Below are 25734 nucleotides of genomic sequence, written 5' to 3' on the forward strand. Positions count from 1 at the left end.
AGTAATGTGCAAAAAACCGCAAATGCTAAAAGGCTGTCCAGATACTGTTTTCAATTCTTAGTCCTTCCCCACCCATTCAATGCACCCAATGCAGATTTATTTTCTTGTTCCCATAAAACCTTAGAAGAGGACCAAGGAAGCGGCGCGACCAAGACAACCTTCAGGTAAGTTGAGTGAATGAAGCTGCGGGGATGGGAGGTGAAGGTTTTCCCTGGAAAGGAAGGAATCAAACGTCTCCTCGCTAAGCCCCTTGGGAGAGCCTGGGACATTCCTGACAGCTGAGACCACACCTCGTTCCTCTTCGCTCCACTCTCCCAGTACAAATAGCTCATTGCCTTAAGGAGAGAGCCAGGCCGTATATCGCCTTTACAGGGATTGTTCCGAAGAGGAGACCAGGTTCTAGCGAGCCCTCTGCCTAAGAAAATCCCCAAGAGCCCCTTTTGTCCTTTTAATACCCAGGCACCTAAATAAAAGGCTCAGTCTGTGCAACTGAAGCACATAAAAATGACCGGATAGATTTTCACCAATTTGAAAGGCATGTTGGGGATGGTTTGCCTGAAAATAGAACTCCAGGGAGACCTAAAAGAGAGGTGTCAAGGAGTTAGGTCATTGTCTTCAAAGCAGCCCTATGTGACAAAGTGAGCCCTGTGTGGCTTGCCTATGGGGAGACAGATGCCCTACATGTCAAGATGCCACGGGCAGAGATAACGAACTGGTTTCAAATTCAAACTCAAAATCAAAGACTTGAGTACGTTTCCGAAGAGTCCTTTCTGTCCCCAGGTTTGAGATCTCCAGCTGAGAGCCCGGGTGGAAGACACTAGTTAGTTTGTTCTTTATTTTCATTGGAAAGTTATAGGGTTACTTATCAACAAAATGACTGTCCAGGGCAGAGATATCCAGTGGTGTCTATGTACAGGCCCATCCCTGGGGTCCACACCTCCACAGGAGCCTCACCCCAGAGGCCTCAGCTGGCTCCTTCCCAGGCCTCCAGGAACCAACCACAAAGACACAAGGAACAAAAACCCTGCCTGACCTCAGCACCTGTTTTCACCCCAAAGGGAGATGGCGGCTACTGATTTGGGACCCAGGCCTACTCTCAGGGTAGTGGGTGCAGAGGCCTCTCTCCTGGAGGCCTGCCCTTCATGCACCCCCCTCCCAGGAAGGCTCTCTTGGACATTCCTGGGACAACTCTGACAGGCTCATGGGTTTCTGCTGTGGCCTTCTTTTCTTTCTAGTTGTCATCTGAACACTGAGGCATCTCAGCCTCCCATCTTGGAGGATAAGCATTTGCACTGCTGCCTTTTCTTTTGTCCCTGTTTTTGTACAAAACCGACAATACTCTCGATCAGACCATCTTTTTGCCCAAGAAACACAAGTGGCTCAACAGGTACAGTTCTGCTGGTCGATCTGCTTCCGGCAGGGTTCCATGGTGACAGCAACACCCACCCCGCTCCGGCCAGATGTCATGTGGGTCACCTCACTCCACGTGTCTGCGTCTGGGTCGTAACACTCCACACTGTCCAAGAACGTGTGACCATCGTAGCCTCCTGTAGGGAGAGCAGAGGAGACAGTCACCCCCTCTGAGGGCAGAGGAAAGAAAGAGGGAGAAGGAACTGCAAGAAGCTCTCCTACAGGGATCTGAGCCTGACCCCAAAGATGGGGTTAATCGGGCTTCTCCACCCAGGTCCCCGCCCCCAGGGCCTCACCGAGAACGTAGATCCTGCCCTGGTGCACAGTAATCCCCAGGGCGCTTCGCCGATGCTTCATGGGAGCTACAAAAGTCCACGTTTCTGTCTCGACGTCATAGCGCTCCACGCTGTTCAGCTGGTCCTGACCATCGTAGCCCCCCGCAGCGTAGATACAGTTGTGCAAGACACAGACTCCTAAACCGTACCATGCAAAGAGAGTGACTCCAGGGCCTGGCGCTGGGAGCCCCAGGCACCGCCTTCTTGGGGGCGCCCTCCCCTCTCCCCTCTTCCAGGGCACCCTTCAGAAACACAGCTGGAAGAGAAGAGCTCAGACGGTCGGGATCTAGCTCTCCTGGGTGTGCCACAGAGTTTAAGACTGAAACAGGAAGCCTCCCCCAGGCCTTGCCGAGTTTCACTCCCCGGGGTGGGGTGGGGGGATCCTCCACGCTCCCTTCCCGGCAGCCCCCACCCACCTGCCCCACTTCGGATGGTGTTCATGGGTGTGATCATTCGCCACTCATCTCTCTCTGGGTAGTAACACTCGGCTGAGTTGAGGCGGTTTGTTCCATCGAAGCCCCCGACGGCATAGAGCAAACGGTTGAGGACAGCCACCCCCACCCCAATCCTTCGAGTCAGCATTGGGGCCACCAAGTGCCACTCGTCCCGCTCTGGCTCATACCTGCAAGGGCATAATAACAATGACAATGGAGATCATAGCTGACCCGTATGGAACACTATGCCCCGACATGCCGCCTGTTCTTTATACACTTGAACTCTTTACTCCTCATAGCGTGTCTCTGAGGAAACACGTTCACAGCCATCATCTGCTCAAGGTTACCTGCACATCTGCTGGACGCTGAGGGTGGTTCTACCATACACCACTGCCAGGCCCCATGCTGCGTGTTGTTAGCTCCCCCAAAACCCTCTTAGCCTGTTGGACAGGTGGTCCTCATTATCATCTCCCACTTCCCCATCACCTTCAGATGACAAGACAGAAGCACAGAGGGATGAAATGGCATGTCCCGGGTCACCATGGAGGTAGGGCTGGGGGTCTGACCCAGGCTTCTAGGACATCAGAATCCTAATTCTAACAACTAGGCTACCACCCAGGATGGTTTCTGTCAAAGTGTGCTGTTTGTTTAAAATTCCCATTCCCTAGTCCCACTCCAAATCCACCAATGCCAGATCTCTAGCAGTGGGCTAGGAAGTTTGTTTTAACAAGCTCTCCAGCTGAGAACTGTATCCTGGATCATGCTTCTAGAAGAGGAGAAGGCGAAGGACTGACTGTGCAAAAGTTGAAAGTCAAAACTTCTCAGCCTCTTAACACAGGGTCACCGTGCAGTTGTGCAGGTTGTGCACTGCACAAGGGGTCACCTTCCACATAGAAGACCTCATATATCCGTTTATTACAGCAGTTTGGGGGCAGATGGCAGTAAGGTGTCATGCTGTAATAAAATTAGCATTTTACAACAACCTCAAACTGATAGAACTCCTTCCAAATCTACAGGAGTTGTATGGGTTTGTGACAGCCCTGTAAGCAATTCCCAGGCCCAGACACATCATCCAACGTCACTGACCACAAATCTCCCATGGATTTAGCTTCACCTGAGGCTTCCACTCCCTGAAGGCAGAGTGCAGAGACAGGCACCTAACAATAGGGGGAATCCCCAAATCCCAGTGGGTTAGGACCTGTTAGCAATGGGAACCTCAGAGCTCACCCCTCTGGGCCCTGCCACTCACCTCTCCACACTGTTGTGGTGGATGCAGCCATGGGAGCCACCAACAGCATAGATGTGGCCATCGATGACCCCAACCCCGATCCGATTGCGCGGTACACTCATGGGGGCACAGGGCGACCACTGGTTGGTCATGGGGTTATAGCAGTCCAGGGCATTGGAGTCGGTGTTGCCGTCGGGCGAGTTGTTCCGGCCGCCCACAGCATACAGCAGCCCACCCACGACGCAGCCGGCCAGGCCGCTACGAGGCACCTGCAGGTCTGCCAGTCGGAGCCAGGTGCCATCACTGGGGTTGTAGGCCTCCAGGTAGCTGAGTGACTGGCGGAAGTAGCCACCAGCAGTGTAGATGAGCCGGCCGACTTTGGGCGCCCGACAGGGCATCACCTGCGTGGGCTTATGCAAGGTGAGCTCCTGGAAGATCTTGACCAGGTAGTCCTTGCAGCGGGAGTCCGATTGCAAGATCTCACACTTCTGCAGCTGCATCTGCAGGAAGTGGGGTGTGAGCGAGTGGCAGCGCACAGCACGGAGCAGAGCCTGCACGTAGAAGCGCCGCTGCTCGCAGTCATACTTGACCCAGTTGATGCAGGCATGGAAGACCTCGGACTCGCAGCGCACGTTCAGATCGTCTCGGCTGATGAGTGTCACCAGCTGGCAATGGGACAGGTTGAAGAACTCCTCTTGCTTGGCCACCTGCGGAGGGCATTACTGTGACAGGCTGACTCCCCTTGACGGCAGTATGATTGCGGACAAGTCACTCAACCTGCCTCTCACAATCTCAGTTTCCTATTTTGTAAAACGGGGATTCAAATAGTGTGAACCTCATAGCTTGTGAAGATTAGAGTTAATACTCCACGCCAGGCATATACTACCTAAGTACTCAGGCAAATGCGCAAAGACACAATGTACTTTGTACCTTTTTGTATCATTTTGTGCTTGAACTACAAGATTGTTACCTTCTCTTTTCTTTTTTTTAATTTTTAAAAGATTTTATTTATTTGACAGACAGAGATCACAAACAGGCAGAGAGGCAGGCAGGAGTGGGGGAGAAGCAGGCCCCCTGCTGAGGAGAAAGCCCGCTGGATCCCAGAACCCTGAGATCATGACCCCAGCCGAAGGCAGAGGCTTAACCCACTGAGCCACCCAGGTGCCCCAATTGTTACTTTTTAAACGAAATTAATTTTTCAAAAGGGCAGATTGACTAAAAAGGAAAAAATAATAGCCACAGAATATTCTAGAAAAAGTGTAGGCTCTAAAGAAAGAAGGCTGAGCTGCAACTTGGCCCCCTCTTTCTAACTAGGTGATCTTGGGCAATGCTCCGTGCCTTGGTTTTCCTCCTCTATTAGCTACCTCACAGCTGGGCTACTCCTAGGGCATATAGGGCCCCAGGCAAATATTTCTTGTCAGGCACCAGTCTATATAAATAATTTCAGCCACCCCTCATCAGCAGGTCACCAACACTCTGGTACCCCAAGCCCACGCAATCCCTTTAAAGAAACACCGCACAGGCCTGCGGAAAAGCCCAGCTCACAGACCACCTTTCTGGAAGCCAGGGGCCCTAGGACTACTGCCAGCCTCCTCAGGGCATCTGGTCAACCCCACACATGGGGTAGAGGGAAGGAGAACATCAGCCCTTAAGGAGAGAAACAGAAACCAGGACAGTATCTACCTCAGCTGATCCCAGCCACTGGAGGAGGACTTTGAAAATTTCCAGGAGGGCCCTCTAAAGCATGGGACTCCCTAAGGCACAGGGCCTGGGGTACAGCCTTGTTGGGCCACAGCTAAGGGTGGTGCTTCCTCATAGGATAGTGGGGAAAATCCAATGATTTAAAGAATGGAAATCACTTAGAACAGGGGTAGGCCCACAGCAAGTGCTCAACAAACACTTATTATTATCGTCATCCCCAAGGGCACAACCTCTAGTGCCCGCCACCCACGAATCTGGGCTCATCATTGCGATTTTACAAGGAATCGTTTATTTTCTGCTCACAACTTCCTCCACTTAAAAACGAAAATGAAACCAACAACAGTGTAAGGACAACACTGCGTGGACCAGAGGAAACATGTCTAAGGGTCACATGTGAGGTAGGCAGCATGTCATGGGTGTTCAGTATCTGCAAACCGCCTGAAACACCAGGCCCTCTTTAGCGCACCCCAGGGTTGAGCAGTTGTCAGCATTCACTGCACCCTGTCCCTACTCTTGGCCCCAGAGAAGTCGGGGAGCCCAGAGACAGACCCAGAAAGTTCTCACTTTCCTCAGCTGTTTCCCAGAGTCACCCCTGACATATAGACTAGGACCTCAAAACCCAATTTTTCTCCAGCAACCTGACCTGACTCTTCACATCTCAAGGGAAGGCAGGGATGTCCATCCATCTGTCCCTGGTCCTTCTGATGCCACCCCCAAGCCCAGGCCCCAAGTCTCCTCCGGCGACTCACCTCTCCGAAGTGCATATAGATGTATTCGCGGGCGCGCTGGTGCAGCTCGGCACAGCCGATCTGCTCAGCGAAGTTGGCAATGCCAATGGCGTTGCTGGGGTCCAGCTGCTGCACGAGGAAGTCGCTGCAGGCGCGGACGACGCTGTCGATCTGGTACATGACGGCACCGTTCATCACGTGGAGCACGCACTTCTCACCCATGGAGATGGAGGCCGTGTAGGCAAACTCAATGAGGCGCTCCATGACCTTGGGGTGGATGCCCTCAATGGACACCACCTCCATGCCCTGCTCCCGTAGCCCATTGGTGAACATGGCCTTGAAGACGGGGCTAGATGAGGCCAGCACCACCTTGTGAGCCATGAACTGGGCAGCTGGCGCGTCCTCGTATTTCACCTGCAGTGTGACATCACACAGCTGCTGGCTGAGCCGCAGCTCGTTCATAATGCCGAAGGCCTGCTTGGTGTGGTCCTCCAGCGTGTAGCTGAAGGTGCGGTTGCCGTGCTGGGAGGGCGTCACCTCGGCTTTGCACTCGGTGGAGGCGTACATCACCGTGTCCCCTGCCCCCTCAGGGCGCTGTGACCTCAGGGGAAGGAATCGGGTGCGGGCCCCAGCCCCGCTAGGCCTGGGTTCCAGCTGCATGGGGTTCCAGGTGACAAGGGACAACACCACCACTGGCACTCAGAGGCCTGGAGGAGGGAGAGCACAGGGCTGGGGGAAGGGCCTGGGGGTCAGGCCTCCTTTTTTTTTACAGATAAAGCGACTCCTAGACCAGTTTTCCTTCCCAAGCCCAGATGAAGCAATATCCATTTGTGCTCACTAACTACCACATGGCCTCAGAGCCCAAGAGTCCATCCTAAAACACAGGTCGGACGATATCTGCACCCCCCCCAACCCTGGCTCAGAATCCTCCCCCACAACTCCCTGTGGCATGAAGAATAAAATGAAACTCTTGCAGTGTCCTACCCTATATACATTAAATCGGGTAGTCCAGGGCTGTGTTAGAGCTGAGACAAGTAGGATGTACATGTGAAAGGGGTTTTCCAGGCAAAGGGAATGGCAAGTTCAAAGGCTCAGAGGCAGAACGAGAGAGCCTATCTGGAGAGTCAGAGAGAAGTGTAATGAGAGATACACAGGTTTCCATGAAACCTGTGGAGTCTGGAGGGCCATGGCAGTAGCTGTGTTTTGAAAGATCCCCTTTGAGAAGACCGGGATTTGCAAGAGGCCCCCCAGGTTCTCCACTGATCTTTCCCGGACTCACAGCAGAGTCATCCCCTCCGTATTTCATTTCCACCACAGCACTTGTCAGAAACCGTAATGACCTCCACTGCTTGCTTGTTGAGGGATGGCCCATGCCTCTGGCCCTCAGGGGCAGGGCTTCTGAAGGCAGGGAGCCCTGTGTAGGTCAAGGCTGTGCCCACCCTCCCATGTGCCTCCCCCACGTCCTGCCTGGGGCCTGGCACTGCCCAGGGGTCAGTAAGCGAGCGGCTGGCTGGCTGCCCACTTCACTGTGCCTGCCACAGCACCCTCCTCCACCGGGCCCAGGGCGCCGCTTGGCCGCCTCTCCCCGGCCGAGGCCCCTGTCCTGCCTCTTGGTCTCTGCCCAGTCGGTCAACGATACCCCTAGGACACTGGGCACTTCTCCCCCACCAAGCGATCAGTGGGAGACTGCGCATGTCCTGCCAGAGCCGCCACCAAGGCCTGGAGAAGGGAGGAAGTGACCCCTGCCGTGCGGCCTTTTCACTGCCAACCCCAGGGCGCAGACCAACTCCCCAGCGCGCCGGACTCCCGGGCCCTCGGTCCGAGGGGCACTCCCTGGGCCTCTCGCCCGGCGTGCGTAGCTCCTGGGCCACCCCTCGGGTCGCGCCGTCCAACAAAAGCCGAGGACTCGAGCCGCGCCCTCCTGGCCCTCCGCGAGGCCGCGGGAACCCCATGGCCACCGGACCCGTGGCGCCCCGTTCCCCGACCCCCGGGGCACTCCCGGCCCGCCGTTCGCACAGCCCGGGCGCAGGCCGCCTCACTCACCCCGCCATGGCCGCGCGCGAGCTCCGCCTCCGTCGCCCAGTCCCGGGCGCCTCCATCGCTGCGCCGGGGGGAGGCGTGGAGCGCGCGCAGGTCACCATGACTAAGCAGAGCCGGGCGCCGGCCGTGTCAGAATAAAAGTCCCCGCGGCCCCCGGCCTCCCGCGGCTGGGAGGGCAGAAGGGCTGCTCCCCCCGCCCCCGCCGCCAGTCACCAAGCTGCGCTGCCCCCGCGCGGCGACCACTCTGGCTGTCTTTGCGGCGCGGTGCACACCCAGCCGCGTGGTCCGAGCCGCTGGGAATCAGACCCTCGGGTTCGAGGCCCGGTGCGCCCCTGCCTGCACTGGAGATCGGTGGACAGCCCTAGCGGCCGGCGAGCTCACCTCGGCCGCCTTGTAGCCTTCTAGCTCTTGCCGCGGGGTGGGGATGCCCGGGGCCCCAAGGCGGCTCCGGGCACAGTGGTGCCACCCGCGCGCAGAGCTTCCGGGAAACCCGAGGGTCCGCGTCCCGGCCGGGAGCGGCTCCCGCTTAACTTTCGCTATGGCGCGTCAGCCGTCGGGGAACCTTGGCCCTGGGGCGGCGAGGCCTGCGGGGTCTTGGACGTCGGGGGGTGGGGGGCGGCCTCCGGCCGGGAAAGAGGCGGGGAGAGGGCGGAGAGGCGCGGTGGGGAAGGAGGCGCGATTCCCCGCCCTTCCCGCAGGTGCCCGGCACCCCTGGGCAAAGAGTGGGCGAGGGCGCAAGGCCGCGGGTTGGAGTGGGGTGTGGGGGGGCGGTCCGGTCTGTCCCCACTTCGCACTGTCCCTTCCACCCGCTAGATTTCGTCATCTCAGCGCATGACTCCTCTCTCCGACCCACTTTCCTCCCCCCTCCCCCGCCTTTTAAAAAATATTTTATTTATCTCTGTCAGAGAGAGCAGAAGCAGGGGGAGCGGCCGGCAGAGGGAGAAGCAGGCTCCCCGCTGAGCAAGGATCCCAATGCCAGACTCCATCCCAGGACCCTGAGATCATGACCTGAGCCCAACGCAGATGCTTAACTGACTCAGCCACCCAGGCGTTCCCGCTCTTCTCCCTTTAACCCCACACAGTTCAGGCCTCACGGTCCAAAGGTCGCAGGATACCTGCTTGGCTTTTCCTTGTCTTAATTTTTTAGTTCTCTCCAATCTAGAGGCGCATGAACCTCGCCTACCGGGGTCTGAAGCCCGGCTCTCCCATTCTCTAGCCCTGTAGGGACAGGACTCTAACTCGACCTGTCTATGCTTCAGTTTTCTCCCTGTAAAGTGGTAATAATATTAGCACCTACCGGCTAGGGGATCCGGAGGACATAGGAACAATTGTTATTTTTCACTGCAAGAGATACTATTGATTTGCCATTTATACTGATTTTATAAAGTTAATTTTTAAATGTACTTATTTTTAAAAGAGCTCATCTAGGAGCGCCACTGGGTGGCTCAGTGCGTTAAAGCCTCTTCCTTCTGCTCAGGTCATGATCCCAGAGTCCTGGGATAGAGCCCCGCATCGCATCCGACTCTCTCTGCTCAGCAGGGAGCCTGCTTCCTTTCCTCTCTCTCTGCTTGCCTCTCTGCCTATTTGTGATCTCTGTCAAATAAATAAATAAAATCTTTTAAAAAAATAGAAAAATAAATAGACAAAAGAGCCCATCTACGCCAAACTATGGAAGCAGCCTAAGTGTCCGTCTACAGACGAATGGGTAAAGATTTGGCATATACTTATAATATTATTCAACCATAAAAACGAATAAAATATTGCCATTTGCAACAACATGGATGGAGCTGGGGGTATAATGCCAAGCAAAATAAGCCAATCAGAGAAAGATGAATACCATATGATTTCACTCATGTGTGGAACTTAAGAAACAAACAAACAAACAAACAAACAGAAACCTGGGCGCCTCAGTTGATTTCAGTTTAGGTCAAGATCTCAGGGTTGTCAGATGAGCCCCAGAATAGGCTCCATGCTGGAGGAGGAGCCTGCTTAAGGTTCTTTCTCCCTTGGGGCACCTGGGTGGCTCAGTGGGTTAAGCCTTTGTCTTTGGCTCAGGTCAAGATCTCAGGGTTCTGGGATTGAGCCCCACATCTGGAATCCCTCTCAGCGGGGATCCTGCCCCCCCCCCGCCTGCCTCTCTGCCTACTTGTGATCTCTGTCGGTCAAATAAATAAATAAAATATTTGAGAGAATGGGAGGAAGAAAAGATTCTTCCTCCCTCTCCCTCTGCCCCTCCCTCCTCCCTATCTTAAAAAAAATAAGAAGAAAAAAAAGAGAGAGACAATCTGCAAACAGACTCTTAACTATAGAGAACAAAGTGCTGGTTACCAAAGAGCAAGTGGGTGGGGGATGAGTGGAATAGGTGAAAGGGGTTAATTAAGAGTACATTTACCATGATGAGCACTGAGTAATGTATAGAATTATTGAATCACTATATTGAACACCTGAAACTAATACAACACTGTATGGTAACTACAATGGAATCAAAATAATTTTTTTTTTTTAATTTTTGGAGCATGAGTGGGGGAAGGGTCAAAGGGAAAGATTTTTTTTTTTTTTTTAGATTTTATTTATTTACTTGACAGAGAAACATCAAGAGAGGGAACACAAGCAGGGGATGCAAGAGAGGGAGAAGCAGGCTCCCCACTGAGCAGGGAGCCTGATGCCAGGCTCAATCCGAGGACACTGGCATCGTGACCTGAGCGGAAGCAGACACTCAATGACTGAGCCACCCCGAGAGGATCTTAAGCAGGCTCCATGATCACGGAGAAGGCCAATGTGGGGCTCCATCTCACGGCCCTGAGATCATGACCTGAGCTGAAATCAAGAGTCCGAGGCTTTACTAATTGAGCCACCCAGGAGCCCCTAATTTTTTTTTTTTAGATTTATTTATTTATTTGACAGCGGAATCACAAGTGGGCAGAGAGGCAGGCAGAGAGAGACGGGGAAGCGGGCTCCCCGTGGAGCAGAGAGCCCCGGTGGGCCTTCATCCCAGGCCCCAGAGACCATGCAGAGGCCCAACCCACTGAGTAACCCAGGCGCCCCCTAATTTTTTTTTTAAAGAAAGACTATATATCTTTGAAGAGACATAATCAAGGATTCAACACTTACAGTTTTCTAATGAAATGGCTTCACAAAAATCTTAAAAAACAAGTATCTCATAGGAATAATTCTTGCCATATGTGATATACATTCATTCCTGAAAAGCTAGATGATAAACTGACCCAAATTTCAACTGCACTTGGGAAATCTGTTTCCTAAAGATGCTCTATATTAAATCTTCTTTAAAAGAAAAAAAAGGAGTCCATCTAAATGAAAACTAGGCGAATAATCGAAGGAAATGCCAGGCTAAAAAGCTGTTGGTCTAAGAAAAGATTCTGCCAGCCTTAGGAGTGCATTTTAAAGATTCAAGATCTCTACTCAGTCTAGGATTAAATCCAAGCCAGAGGGTGGAAGGGGGTGCTGTTGAGTGAAGCTGCAGTTCCAGGATTCTCCAGCAGGGGCGCCATAGCACAGTCAGCGAATACGCAGAGCGGCCCCCAGCTCTAAGGCAACCAGCACCTTCCCAGAATGTGTTTGAAGCACTTTCATGCCTCAAAATCAAACCTACAGACCCTGTGACCCAGCGATGCCACTTGCAGAGATTTATCCAAGGTACACTTGCACACGTGCAAGAGGATGTACCGCAGTACTGTGTATAAAGGCAAAGGCTTGAACTCAACCCCCACGGCACTCCATAGGATCCTGATGTGATTTGTTGTGGGCACAACCCCACTGTGAAATATTATGCAGCCAGTGAAAGGGATTAAGACATTTGTCTTATGGATGTTATCTCGATTAAAAAAAAATTGGGGGGCGCCTGGGTGCCTCAGTGGGTTAAGCCTCTTCCTTTCAGCTCAGGTCATGATCTCATGTTCCTGGGACTGAGCCCTGTGTCAGGCTCTCTGCTCAGCAGGGAGCCTGCTTCCCTCTCTGTCTCTGCCTTCCTCTCTGCCTACTTGTGATCTCTCTCTCTGTTTGCAAATAAATAAATAAAATCTTTTACAAATTTAAAAAATTTTTTAAAAGTTAAAAAAAAAAATTTAGTGCTATGGATCGAATTGTCAGCCCCCTTCCTCCCCCACAAGAAATATATGTTGAATCCCTAACACCCAACAGGATGGTATTTGGAGATGGGTCTTTGGGGAGGATGAGGCCATTCATGGTGGGGCCCCATGATGGGATTTGAGCCCTTATAAGAAGAGACACCAGAGAGCTTCTTGATTTCTCTATGCCAAGAGAGGACACAGCAGGAAGGTAGCCATGTGCAAGCCAGGAAGAGAGTCCTCACTCGCACTAAATAAGGTTGGTGTGCTCGTCTTGGACTTCAAACCCCAGAACCGTGAGAAGTAAGTCTCTGCTGTTTCAACTGCTCAGGTAATGGTGTCTGTTATGACAGCCTGAGCCAATTAAGAGGGCAAGACGGTACAAAATCTGTGGGTGTGCAACAGTTTCCAAGATATACTACTAAGTGAAAAAGCAAGATGCAAAGCAGTGCTAAAATTGTATATAAAAAAAAAGAGAGAAGTGTTTACCTGTCAGCTCGTTAATCCACAGAATAGCTCTGGAAATTTCCAAGGATTCCCCACAGCGATCACATCCTACAAGGGGAACTGGTGCTTTTCAAATTGTGTAAAATGTGAACAAGAGACTAAATCCCTTTACTATCATCCTATCAAACAACCAAACAATGGAGTGAGCTTCAGGTTCCCTTAGACGATAAAGGAGCCTGGGGTCAGGGGCACCAGGCCCAGTGGGAAATTAGGTCTAGTCCTGGGAGCGTCCCAGTTTCAGTGTGTTTGTGTTCCAGGAAATAGGTTGGTTTCCCGTGCATGTGGCCCGCAGGGACTACCTGAGCGTGGCCAATGGACACTCGGGCCCCCAGGGTGAGTCCGTGGCCCCCAAAACACACTAGGGTCTTTGCGGCTGCCTGCAGTTACTCGGGTCTCCCGGCAAGTGGCGCCGCGCGGTACTTTGAGCCCAAAGCCCCCTGCCCCTCCCCCGGGCCGCAATGCGGCACTGGGGTCAGGAATGCGTCTAGGGACAGCTGGTACCCAGAGCCAGCATGCCTGGAGCCTTTTATGGGCACAAACAGGCCCCTGGTATCGCCCCCAGACAAGAATGCAGACCACTCAGGGAGGGAGCGTCTGCCCTTGCCATGCCTCTCTGAAGAAGCCAGACACTAATCTAGGCCTGCCCCCCTTAGGGCCTGGGAGTCTGGCGATCTGGACTAGTATACTGGCTTCCACACTGGGCCAGGTACTCACTGCTCATGTGTCAAATCCGGGTGAGGAAAGCTACCTTGCAAAGTTGCAGTAAGGGCGAGGAAAAGGTGTGTCCTGGGCCTACCACTGTGGGGATGACTGGCCCTGCACAGTAAGCTGTAATTGTTCTTATTATTTTATTAGGTTTTTAATTTTTTTATGATATGACACCACACTCAAAGAAATCTTGTTTCAGATAGGAACTGGCTGTCTTCCACAGTCAAATTTTAGTTTAGGGTGCCGTGTCTTTAACATTCCCTCCTCTAAACGAGATTCTTTTATCTCATGCCTACACTCAATTCCTCAGTAATTCTGTCCACATAGCCTGAGCCCCTATCGTTGCTCCTCTGGGCCAGTGCAGGCACTTTCACCTTGTTCTAGCTTCGACCTTCCCCCTTACAGAGATCTGTGAACATCTCAAGCAAATCAAGTCCAACATCTGCCTCCCACTTCACTCAGAGTAAAAGCAAAGTCCTCCACGGAGCCCACAAGGCTCTGCCCACTCTGCCCCATCATATTCCTGCCTTTGTTTCCTCCCACCACCCCCCCTCCGTTGTTGCTCCAGCCACGAGGAGATCTTTGCTTTTCTGAGAAGGCACAGGCATGTTCTGGCCTCAGGACCTTTGCACTGCTGTTCCCTCACCCTGCAACGCTCTTCTTTCAAGTGTTCCCAGGGCAATGACGGCTCAGCTTACGGTATATGTCACACTTCTGCAGCGGAGCATCCCCTGACCACCATGGATGGCATCACTGTATTGTAGCTGCAATTCCCTCCATGATTTCTTCACTCTGTTATTGCCTGTGTTCCCCATCAGGATGTCAATGCCACGAGGGCCGCTGATTTTTGTGTTTCACTTACTGCTCTGAGGTTTAGCATAAATAAAACACGTTTCCCTTTGTCTCTTCTGCCGCCACCATCTTCAGCTGCTTTTCCTACCAATTCCTTATTTAAAAAGAAAAAGTCTGCCAAACGGCCCTGAGGGAGGGTAACGGCAGGCCAAAGGGCATCAGTCGGCGGCCGGTGCAGGTACCAGGGTCCGGGAGGTTATGGGCGCCCCAGGGCCGCCAGCGGAGACGCTCGTGTCCAGCCCGTCCCGCTGCGGGGACGAGCGCTCGGAGCGGCTGGAGCTGCCATCCAAGCCAGGGGGCAGCCAGCGGTTCAGGCCTTCCGAAGCCCCAGCGGGGCTCCCGGAGCCCTGGGAGGCGTCCTGCCCTCTGTGGCAGGGGCGGCGGCCGCAGCAGACCAGGCGCAAGAGAGCGAAGCGCAGGTCTCGGTTGGTGAGCGTGTAAATGATGGGGTTCAGGAGCGAGTTGGCCATGGCCAGGCCCAGGAAGGGGTCGGCCTGCAAGAGCACGGGGCAGGCGCGCGCGGGGCACGCCACGTCGAGCAAGAGCAGCAGGAAGAGGGGGCCCCAGCACGCCACGAAGGCCAGGAGCACCACGCTGAGCGTGCGCAACAGCGCCAGCGAGCGCGGCGTGCGGCGTGCGCGGCCCGGGGCGCCCCTCGCGGTCCCCGGGCGTCCCCGAAGGCGCCGCGCGTTGGCGCGCACCTGGCAGTAGATGTGCGCGTAGAGCGCGCAGATGGCGGCCAGGATGCCGAGGAAGGCGAGCACGCAGAAGAGCACGTAGGCCTTGGCGTAGAGCGGCAGGATGGTGGAGCAGGTGTCCAGGCGGCCCAGACAATTCCAGCCGAGCGCCGGCAGCAGTCCGAGCAGCAGCGACACGCCCCAGGCGGCGGCCGCCATGGCCAGCGAGCGGCCCCGACGCGCGGCGGGCGCGGGTCCTCGGCGGGCCATGGTGAGGCGGCGCTCGAGCGCGATGGCCAGGAGGCTCAGCACGGACGCGGCGAGCGCCACGAAGACGCCACCTTCACGGGCGAACCAGAGCGCGGGCGACAGGCGCAGCGTGAGGGGCCCCGACAGCAGGATGTTGGCGGCATAAGCCGCGCCCGCCATTAGGTCGGACAGCGTCAGGCTGCCCAGGAGCAGGAACATGGGCGCGTGGAAGCGCGGGTGGCGCCCCAGCACGAACAGCACCGCCAAGTTCTCGAGCACGATGAGGGCGCACACCGCCAGGCACACGACGGCGTCGGCACGCAGCCCCGCGCCTGGCTGGTAGCGCGCGCCACGAAGCTTGCCCGTGTAGTTGTAATGCAAGACGATGACCTCGCTCACCGGCGCCGGACGCAGCAGCCCCGACTCCATGGGCCGCTTGCCCCGAGGCTGCGGAGAGATAAGGGACAGCGTGAGGCCTGGGGAGGTAGGTGGGCACGGTAGGGGCTCGCAGCCCTGGGGAAGGTGGCCCTGCCCACCACTCCACACTGACCCCGGGGCTCAAAGGGGGTTAGGGATGGAAAGGAGGTGGCCATGGAGAGGAGCAGACACAAAGACACGCTAATAATATCACGAGGGGACACAGGAACAGAGTCCCACAGGAAAGGGACACTAGTAAGTCACATATAATCAGGGATATCCAGGGGCAGATTCAATCATAAGCAGACAAGGACGCACACACGAATACAGTGACACGTTGACAATGACTTGTACTCACAGTCACACCCCATGGGGGAAACAAGAAAATATATGCACACAGGAGCGGAGCAACATAGCCAGAGTCACACAGGGACCCAAATTCAGCCACAGAGATGGTCTCACCCACTCGTTCAGGCCACAATTTCACAGCCTCCACCCTCAGCCAGCCCGGAAACCCGGAACCTCACAGTCTATGTGAGAAAGTTGTCTGCCCTCCCATTTTAGAGAGGCAGAGCCTGAGGGCAGCAGACAGGATCCAGATGGCTTTTGCAGAGGGGCGCACGTGTTATTACAGTGTAATAATACTTCCTGCCCAAGACTTCATCCTCTAATCCCCTCACAGCTCTCAGTCCCAGTTTACAGACTGGAAACCGTTGACTCAAAAGTTCCTCGAATAAGAAGGGGACACGAAGGTTTTCATGTTTCAACACAAATACAGCTCTTCAGAAATGCTCAGACAGTCGCGCAAGTCCCACTTAATGGATGAGAAAATCGAGGCTGGGAAGGGAAACGGACTTACTGGCACAGGGCAGGAAAAAATGCACCCCGGCTGGCATCGGTTGCCCTTGGGGAACCTGGCGCGAATACAGACCCAGGGAGTCAGGACTCAGCCACACTGCGGGGAGGGAGGCATCAGATCCGTGCAGACACGGGTGACGCTCTGATGCGGACACAGAGCCAGAAGCTCACAGCCTCGGCATCTCCCGCCTCGACTCGGAGTCCCTGGAAACAGGACTGAAGTAGCGAAACTTGCAGTGTGGCCGGGAGACGGAGAAGGCGAGGCCACGGGAGTCCAGGAGCCCCTTTTCCAAACCCCGGCCCCCGCATCCAGCCCGGGAGTCGCCGCCTTCCCTCCCACCCCCGCAACCCCCTTCCCCTGAGGCTTCCGGGGAGATACAAACAGGGGTCCGGGGCAGCGGTCAGAGCAATCCCCTGCGGGCCAGACTGAGCCCCGCGCCCCTGGAGACCGAGCGCAGTACACTCACCCCCGCGCCCTGGTCGTGCGCCCGCGGCAGTTGCTCTGCCCGGAGCAGAGTGAGCGGACGCGGCTCCGGGGGCGGGACCGGAGCTGGCAGGCGAGGGGGAGGGCCCACGACGCGGACCTCTGGCGGTCGCCAGCAGTCGCCCCCTCCCCTTGGGGCCCGGGCACCCAGCCCATGGCTGCCAGCCTGTGCCACCCGCCGCGGCACCGGAGCGCGCCCCGTCGGCGACTGGCACCGGCGAGCCCTTGGCTCCCCCCTCCGGGCCTGAACTGCTCCCAGGGACCGCTCCGTCCCGGTGGGAGGACCGGGAGAAGCGGGAAGGGGAGGTTCTCAGCAGGGGCGGCCGTAGCCTGAGCCTCTTCCTGGCCCCCAGCAGAGGGGTCCCGTCTGTGCTATGGGGCCTGGACACTGGTCCCTGCCCACTTCCCGCCTACCTTGCAGCTGAGACTCCGGGATGCACCCCGAGAACGCCCCGTCGGCGACGGACCCCAGGCACGCAGGTTAGGAGAGATCTTCAGCAAGGTGACAATAGCCTCAGTTCCCCGACCCCAGCAGTCACCTTCGGGTGGCTCCGGGCGCTGGGCCTTCTCCATCCCCTCCTCCCCCGCTCCCACACCTGGCTTAGAGGGAGTTGGGGAGGAGCAGGAGAAGGCAGGATTCTGGTGGGAACCTCCTTCTCCCCAAATGAGGAAGTTCTGGCTCCCCCACACCTGGTCTCTGCTACCCTTACTGCTCCCAACGATATGATTTACTCATTTAACATGTTTCTGGGCTGTGTCCCCACCAGAAGGTCAGCCCCCATGGAGGCAGGCCCCACCCCTGCAGGGGCACAGCCCAGGCCCAGTAAGTTATCTGCTGAGTGAGTGAATGAATGAATGAGTGTACAGTTGCTTTCTGTGTGTGTATCTCATTCATCAGATCTGGGGTCTGTCTCTCTTTCTCCTGGTCTCTCTCGTGTCTCTCTCAGTCGTTGGCTGTCTTTGTCTATGTCGCTCTCCCACGCCTCTCCCAGGCTTCCGCTTCTCCAACGGGCCAGTCCCAGCTGGCCCCACACCCCCACTCCCAGTTCCCAGGAGTTTCCTGGCCAGGCCCGACTCCCCCACCCTCAGACAAGAGGCTCTAGCTGGGAAGGGGGCACTGGGATTGGTGGCTGCCCTTTGACTCAGCCATGAGGGGAGGATTAGGGGGTGCCCCCCGGTGAGGGATGGAGAGGGGCACCCAGGCCTGGTCATAGACCCATGTAGCCCCTTGGGGATCCCTGAGGCTTCTACCCGCACTGTTCCTTGGGGAGACAGAAAGGTTCCTGCTTGCTCCAACCAAAGACACACACAGGGCAAGTGCAGCCAGTGGGGCCAGGGTGGGGGGATGGGGAATGCCTGGGTGGGGGTGCCCTACAACCTGGCCTTCCAAGCCATCAGGGATGAGCCCTGAAGATTCCCCAGATGCAGTGCGACCACCCAGATGCTGGATAAATGACCCCCTTCTGTGAAAGGGAAGCCACACCCTTTGTGGGAAGGTGGCCTCTTCACACCTCCCTGGGCCCTCCCACCGCCACTGTCCACCCCTAGTACCCCTTTTCTGTTAGGGGTACTAGGGGTACTAGGACCCTGCCTTCTCTAGCTCTGTGCCTCCACCGCTCTCCACCGTTCCACACCTGTGGCCACAGTTCTTAATACCCAGATCATGTCAGGCGCCTGGGTGGCTCGGTGGGTTGGGCCGCTGCCTTCGGCTGGGGTCATGATCTCACGGTCCTGGGATCGAGTCCCGCATCCGGCTCTCTGTTCGGCAGGGAGCCTGCTTCCCTTCTCTCTCTCTGCCTGCCTCTCTGTCTACTCGAGATCTCTCTCTGTCAAATAAATAAATAAAATCTTAAAAGACAAAAATACCCAGATCAGGTCCCTCTCCTGCTCTAAATTCTCCCATGGCTCCGGGTGACTCAAAGTAACTGCCACAGTGCTCACCATCGTCCACATAGTCCCGCTCTGTGTCTCCTTACTTACTTCACTGCTGTCCCTGCCTCCAGCCACCCTTTGCCCTCCTGCCCCGGTGGCCTCCGACTGATTCCTCCGACCGATTCCTCACACAATTCAGGACCCTTGTTCTTGGGGATAAGTTACCCTTTCCCCCAACACTTCCCAGCTGGTCACCTCCTCAGAGAGGACTTCCTTGATCTCTCTCCCTCCTCCCCAGTCTCACATGGTATTTGGCACTGTGTGAAACTACCTTATTTGTTTATTCACAGTGCCCTAACCCCCAGATCCGGGAAGGCAGAAAGAAACCCTGTCTGTCTCTCTGGCCCGATGTCATCTAAATAGAAAGGGTTCGGAGTCTGGTGCCAGGCTCAGCTACTCTGTAGTCTAGGACCATGGGCAAATAATCCTCAGTGGCCTCATCTGTAAAATGGACTTAATAACAGTGTCCTCTCTGAGGGATACTGAGGATGAAAGGTATGATTAGAACAGAACCAGATGGGGCGCCTGGATGGCTCAGTGGGTTAAAGCCTCTGCCTTCAGCTCAGGTCATGATCCCAGGGTCCTGGGATCGAGCCCTGCATCGGGCTCTCTGCCTGGCCCGGAGCCTGCTTCCTCCGCTCTCTCTCTCTGCCTACTTGTGATCTCTCTCTGTGTCAAATAAATAAATAACATCTTTAAAAAAAAAAAAACAGAACCAGAATTAAAAAAAAAAAACAAAAACAAAAAGCAGAATCAGGACATACTGTGAGAGCTCCATAAATTTTGGGTACTCTGGGTCAACATTGTGTCCCTGAGGAGGAATTAGGAGGGGCCTCAGCTCAGGCTTCATGGGCCTTAAGCACCCCCCACCCATCCTTCCCGCCCCCACACAGCCCCAGCCCCAGTCAAGCCCGGTCTCTTCCCTAGGGAAGGGCAGCTCATGGCACAGCCCGAGCACCTGATGCGTGCCTGGGCGGGCACCCACCGAGCAGGTTCTGCTCCCAGCGCCCTCCCACGGGGGCTGCCCCGCCCGGTCAGCACCCACTCTCAAAGCAGAGTCAGCACCAGCGAGAGGACAAAATGCCCAGCGCTGTGGTCTCAAACCCCCACCCGCCTCAAGGGTTGCAGGACCGCAGCTGGGGGTAGGGGGGGAGGTTCCATTTCGCCCTCTCCACCCCATTTGCACGGATGGATCTTGAGCCCTGAATGCCGTAGGCAGGGAGGAGCAAACTGACAACTCTCCCCAGGCACCCCCTGCCCTGGCCAGAGACCAGAGAACTCATGGTTGGGGGGGGCCTCTCAAACTGGAGGCCCAAGGACCCCGGGCCTGTTCGCTTAGCTCGGAGGCCTCCCATTCAAATAACCGGCGGACCTGCCCGGAAACACTGTGCTTTAGCTGGTAAATCTGTTGCTTGCAGGGGTGCAGGCTAACAACTCGGGGACTATTTATATGCCAGTGTTGAACTGGCAAGTACATAGGGTCCATACCGACGGCCAGATTCCGGCTGGTGCAGAAGGAAGTTGCGAATGAGCAAGGTGGGCACGCCTGGCTGGCTCGGGCGGTGGAGCGTACCTGCTCTTGATCTCAGGGTTGTCGGTTTGAGCTGCACCTTGGGTGTAGACATTACTTAAAAATAAAATCTAGAAAGAAAGAAGAAAGGAAGGAAGGAAGGAAGGAAGGAAGGAAGGAAGGAAGGAAGGAAGGAAAATGGTGCTGGACTGTGGTTAGCAGTATGATGTATTCATTTTATTTTTTTTAAAGATTTTGTTTACTTATTTGATGAGAGATGCAGCAAACAGAGAGAGAAGGAACACAAGCCACGGGAGTGGGAGAGGGAGAAGCAGGCCTCCCGCCGAGCAGGGAGCCCGATGTGGGACTCATCCAGAAGCTCCGAATCATGACCTGAGCCAAAGGCAGACACTTAACGACTGAGCCACCCAGGTGCCCTGATGTATTTATTTTAATAGGCACAAGGGGCGCCTGGGTGGCTCAGTCGTTAAGTGTCTGTCTTTGGCTCAGGTCATGATCCCGGGTTCTTGGGATCCAGCCCCAGAGCAGGCTCCTTGCTCAGCGGGGAGCCTGCTTCTCTCTCTCTGTCTGATGCTTCCCCTTCTCATACTCTCTCTCTCTGACAAATAAATAAAATCTTTTAAAAAGATAGATATGAAAATAAATATAAGTGTGTGTATACATGGGTTAGTAAACACACACATGTTTCCTGGCACTGTCTGCTGAAGGTTCGGAAGCATTGATACCCCAGGAAAAAATGAATACACTCAGCTACCAGGTTTTTTTTTTTCTTAAGATTTTATTTATTTTACAGAGAGAGAGAGAACAAGCAAGGAGAGCAGCAGATGGAGAGGGAGAAGCAGACTCCCCGCTGAGCAGGGAGCCGGATACAGGGCTCTATCCTAGCACTCTGGGATCAGGGCCCGAGTGAGTGCAAGGGAGACGCCTAACGATTGAGCCACCCAGGCGCCCCAGCCCCCAGGTCTTGCTCTCTAAATACCATTTTCCAGGGCGCCTCGGTGGCTCAGTGGGCTAAAGCCTCTGCCTTCGGCTCAGGTCATGATCCCAGGGTCCTGGGATCGAGCCCCAAATCGGGCTCTCCGCTCGGTGGGGAGCCTGCTTCCTCCTCTCTCTCTGTCTGCCTCTCTGCCTACTTGTGCTCTCTCCGTCAAATAAATAAATAAAATCTTTAAAAAAAAAATGGAGGAGAAGGGACAAATGTCCCTGACAGGAGACTTTCAGTTAATAAATGTAGAATGAGAGGTTCCTGGGTGGCCCAGTCGATTAAGTGTCCGACTCTCGGTTTTGGCTCAGGTCGTGATCTCAGCGTCATGATCAAACCCCGCTTGGGGCTCCGTGCTTAGCTCAGAGTCTGCTGGTGAGTCTCTCTCCCTCTCCCTCCCCTTTTGCTCCTCCTCCACTCAGTCCACACTCTCTCTCTCTGAAATAAATAAATAAAATCTTTAAAAAAAATAAATGTAGAATGAACGACGAAAGTAGAAAATTGCCATTAGAATGCCACAGTAAATGACTGCGGGAGGCAGAAGCCACTGATGGATGAGAAATTTAATGGACAAAACTTTAAGGAGAAAAAGGAAATTTGCATAGCCTCAGAGTTTCTACCCCTAAATATCTCTTAACCACGTTGATGTCTTTTTTTTTAAAGATTGTATTTATTTATTTGACAGAGATCACAAGTAGGCAGAAAGGCAGGCAGAGAGAGAGGAGGAAGCAGGCTCCCCACTGAGCAGAGAGCCCGATGTGGAGCTCGATGGGAGGCTCGATCCCAGGACCCTGGCATCATGACCTGAGCCGAAGACAGAGGCTTTAAGCCACTGAGCCACCCAGGCGCCCCACCACCTTGATGTCTTGTGAGGTGCCTGGCTGGCTCAGTCAGTAGAGCATGCGACTCTTGGTCTCCAGCCCCACAGTGGGTTTAGTGTTTACGTAAAAATAAAATTTTTTTTTAAATCACCTTGACGGCCTTAATCTTTGTCCACAAATTATTGTATTGTATTGTATTGTATTGTATTGTATTGTATTTGACAGAGAAAGGCCCACTGAGAGAGGAAACACAAGCAAGGGGAGTGGGAGAGGGAGAAGCAGGCTTCCCACTGAGCAGGGAGCCTGATGTGGGGCTCAATCCCACCACCCTCGGATCATGACCTGAGCTGAAGGCAGATGCTTAATGACTGAGCCACCCAGGTGCCCCATCCACAAATTCTTTTTTTTTTCCCCCCACAAATTCTTGATATTCCTTCCCATAGCAGTGGAGTTAAGTTGACCCCTCCTTGAGAGGGAATGGACTCCAGCTTTAGTCGTAACAGCTAAAAGTTGGCAGCAAGCAAGGCGTCCTTCAGTAGGGGAGTGGATAAACTGGGGGACATCCACACACGCTGAACATTATTCAGCGCTAAAAAGAAACGAGCTATCAAACCATGAAAAGGCAGGAGGAAACTTAAATGCATATCACTAAGTGAAAGAAGCCAGTCAGAAAAGCTACCTGTGGGGCGCCTGGGGAGCTCAGTCAGTTGAGCGCCCAGCTCTTAGTTTCCGCTCAGGTCATGCTCTCAGGGTCATGGGATCGAGCCCCGAGTCCGGCTCTGAGCTCAGCGTGGAGTCTGCTGGAGATTGTCTTTCTCCCCCTCTCCCTCTGCTCCTCCCCCTTCTCTCTCTCTCTCTCTCTCACATAAATAAATAAAATCTTTAAAAAAAGAAAAAGAAAAGGCTGCATGCTGTTTGACTGCAGCTCTAGAATATTCTGGAAGAGCCAAAAGGGTGGAGACAGTAGAAGGTGCAGGGGTTGGCAGGGGTTACGGGGTGGAGAAGGTTGCCAAGGTGGGGTGCATTGGATTTTTACAGCAGTAAGGGTGGGTACGTGTCATTTTACTCTGGTCCAGACCCAGAGAACGGAACAGCCCAAGAGTGAGGCCTAATGTCAGCTGTGGACTCTGGGTGACAATGACGTGTCACGGTAGGTTCACTAGTTCTACATGCCGTGGGACTGTGATGTGGCATGTTCACTGTGGGGGAAGTTGTGGGGGCATCAGGGTGTATATGGGGGGACTCAGGACTTTGCACTTAATTTCAGAGCTCTGAAAAATAAGTTTATTAAGTTTTCAAAACACCTTTGCCATTTCAAGTGGACAGATGCTCCAGGGCCATGCCATCTGGTGACTTTGGACATACGGATTGCCAGCCTGACTGAAGATGTTTGAGTTTGGGATGCCTGGCTGAGATGCCAGGGACAAGGACTTGGGGGCAGACCGATGGCAGGGCCATTTTCAGGTTCCAGAACCTCTCTGCACTTCAATCTCCTCCCCTGAGAATAGGGACACACACTGCCTTCTCCCTGCCCCGTTAGGGCCTCACCTTCTGGTGGTGAGATAAAAAAACCCATATACAAGGTAGTAAGCGGATTCCACATAGTGATGTGTGCTATTAATCAATCAGATATCATGGTGGCATAGGAGAATGACTGGGGACCATTTCAGATCCAGAGAGCTGGGCATCCCTCCTTGAGGAGGTGAAGGGAGCTGAGGTCAGCAGAAAGGGGGTTCCTGGCAGAGGAATCATCATGAGCAAAGGCCTAGCATACTCCTTTTATTTTTTATTTCTTAAAAAGATTATTTATTTATTTATTTGACAGACAGAGATCACAAGTAGGCAGAGAGGCAGGCAGAGAGAGAGGAAGGGAAGCAGGCTCCCTGTTGAGCAGAGAGCCCGATATGGGGCTCGATCTCAGGACCCTGCGATCATGACCTGAGCTGAAGGCAGAGGCTTAGCCCTCTGAGCCACCCAGGTGACCCACTCCTTTTATTTTTTAAAAATGAGGCAACATTCACATAACATAAAATGAACCATTTTAAAGGAACAGTCCACTGCCTTTGAGCACATTCACAAGGATATGCAAACACCACCTCTGTCTAGTTTAAACACACTAAAAAAAAGTTTCATCACCGCAGAAGGAAACCACACCCATTAAGAAGCCATTCCTCATTGCCCCCTCCCGGGATGCTTCATGTAAATGGAATCATGCGATCTGTGGCCTTTTTTATCGGACTTCTTTCACTTGGCATCCTGGTTTTTGGGGTCCTTCCAGCTGTTGAAGGCACCAGGAGTCTATTTCTTTTTATGGCACAATAGTATTTTATTGCATTTGTGGACTTCCTCTTAAAGGTTCTAAAAGGCTCCTAAGAAGAGACTTCCGGTTGGCCGGGAAAGGGCGGAGAAGGCAGCCTGGTGCTGGGACATCACCTTGTCTCGAGATGTTGGGCAGGACTTGGGCAGTCAGAGGACTCTCTCTCCTCACCTGCTCACCCCAGGCCTGGCCTGCTGGCCAGGGGGAGAAGCTGACCTCGTCCTCTCTCACCTATGTCCCCAGTTACAGCTCGGGTTAAACTCAGGCCAAGACTTCAAAATCTGTTGACGTGGGTGGGAGTCAAGTCCTCGGGGAGACAGGAGGAATCAGGCCCTGTTCTTTCCCCCAGGCTGCCCCTCGAGGTACCCTCCTCCCTACACTCTCTCACTTCCCAAGCCCTAGGCTTAGAAACTGGGAGTCAGCACCTCCCCTCTCTTGCCCCCTCACACTTAGACATTCATTTCCCAGACTAGGTGGAAGGGAACAAGAAAGAACAGCTGGGCAGAAGCAGTCGATCAGCACAGGCAAAGGCCTGGAGACCACAAAGAATGGGTGTGCAAATAAAAGGAAATGAGGTCAATTGGTGGGAGCTTGGTTTAGGGGAGAGGAAAGAAGAGAGGGATGGGGGTGGTTTGGGGGTGGGGGGTAATGGTCAGGTCCTGCGGGGCCTGAAATGCCAAGCCTCTGCCGTCTGACCACCACCTCCCTAGATGACGGGCCAAACCTCTCTGATCTCAGTCACGCCCCTTGGTAAACTGGGGTCTTTCACACAGTGATCTTGTGAATACGGATGCAGTCACTGGGGCCATGTTGACACCTCTCCTGACAGCAAACCACTCTATAAATGTCAGCATGTTTTAACGGCTTTACTGAGACACGATTCGCCTACCATACAATTCACCCACTTAAAGTGTGATTTTGGATTTCAATGGTTCTTGGTGGATTCGCAGAGCGTGTTCCCAGTCCCCACATCTAATTGTAGAACACTGCATCACTCCCAAAGTGAACTCCGTACCCCCTGGCCATCACCCTCATTTCTCCCCTCCTTACCATCCCCTGCAAAACACGAATCTGCTTTCCTCTTTCTGCGATTTGTCTGTTCTTGACATTTCCTACGAATGGAATCATGCAATACTTTGTATCTGGCTGGCTTCTTTCACTCAACTGAGTGTTTTCAAGACCCAGCCATGTCGTAGCATGAATCCGAACGTCATTCCTTTTTATGGCTGGATAAGATGTCAGGGTATGGATTTGCCACGTTTTGTTTTTCCACTCATCAGCTCATGGGCATTTGGGTTGCTTCTCCTTTTTTGGCTAGCTAGGAAAATGCTGCTATGAACCTTCACGTGGAGGCTTTTTGTGCAGATATCTATTTTTGTCTCCATGGGGTATATTCCTAAGAGTGGAATTGCTGGGTCAGATGGTAACTCTTTAACAT

General features: G+C 54.1%; 2 protein-coding genes across 6 annotated transcripts; both read right to left on the minus strand.

Moving 5' to 3' along the window:
• Positions 1-808: 808 nt before the first annotated feature.
• On the minus strand, positions 809-8460 carry KEAP1 (kelch like ECH associated protein 1). Of its 4 annotated transcripts, none has more exons than XM_032883987.1 (6): positions 8258-8460; positions 5858-6543; positions 3429-4114; positions 2162-2367; positions 1707-1883; positions 809-1547 (listed from the first exon to the last, which is right to left on the minus strand). In XM_032883987.1, the coding sequence occupies exons 2-6, from the start codon at positions 6494-6496 to the stop codon at positions 1381-1383; spliced, it is 1875 nt and encodes a 624-aa protein (XP_032739878.1). In that variant the 5' UTR covers positions 6497-6543; positions 8258-8460; the 3' UTR covers positions 809-1380. The 4 variants fall into 4 exon arrangements, with proteins under 4 accessions (XP_032739878.1, XP_032739875.1, XP_032739877.1 ...); XM_032883984.1 differs by lacking the exon at positions 8258-8460 and adding an exon at positions 7880-8035; XM_032883986.1 differs by lacking the exon at positions 8258-8460 and adding an exon at positions 7880-8035 and having other exon boundaries at positions 5858-6565.
• A 4996-nt stretch (positions 8461-13456) lies between these two features.
• Positions 13457-17163, minus strand: S1PR5 (sphingosine-1-phosphate receptor 5). Of its 2 annotated transcripts, none has more exons than XM_032883990.1 (2): positions 17128-17163; positions 13457-15401 (listed from the first exon to the last, which is right to left on the minus strand). In XM_032883990.1, exon 2 carries the CDS (start codon positions 15381-15383, stop codon positions 14187-14189), a length of 1197 nt encoding a protein of 398 aa, XP_032739881.1. In that variant the 5' UTR covers positions 15384-15401; positions 17128-17163; the 3' UTR covers positions 13457-14186. The 2 variants fall into 2 exon arrangements, with proteins under 2 accessions (XP_032739881.1, XP_032739880.1); XM_032883989.1 differs by lacking the exon at positions 17128-17163 and adding an exon at positions 16697-16817.
• Positions 17164-25734: the final 8571 nt, after the last annotated feature.

Source organism: Lontra canadensis, unplaced genomic scaffold (assembly GCF_010015895.1).
Source record: "Lontra canadensis isolate GAN:19392208 unplaced genomic scaffold, GSC_riverotter_1.0 scaffold88, whole genome shotgun sequence".
NCBI classification, from domain to species: Eukaryota; Metazoa; Chordata; class Mammalia; order Carnivora; family Mustelidae; genus Lontra; species Lontra canadensis.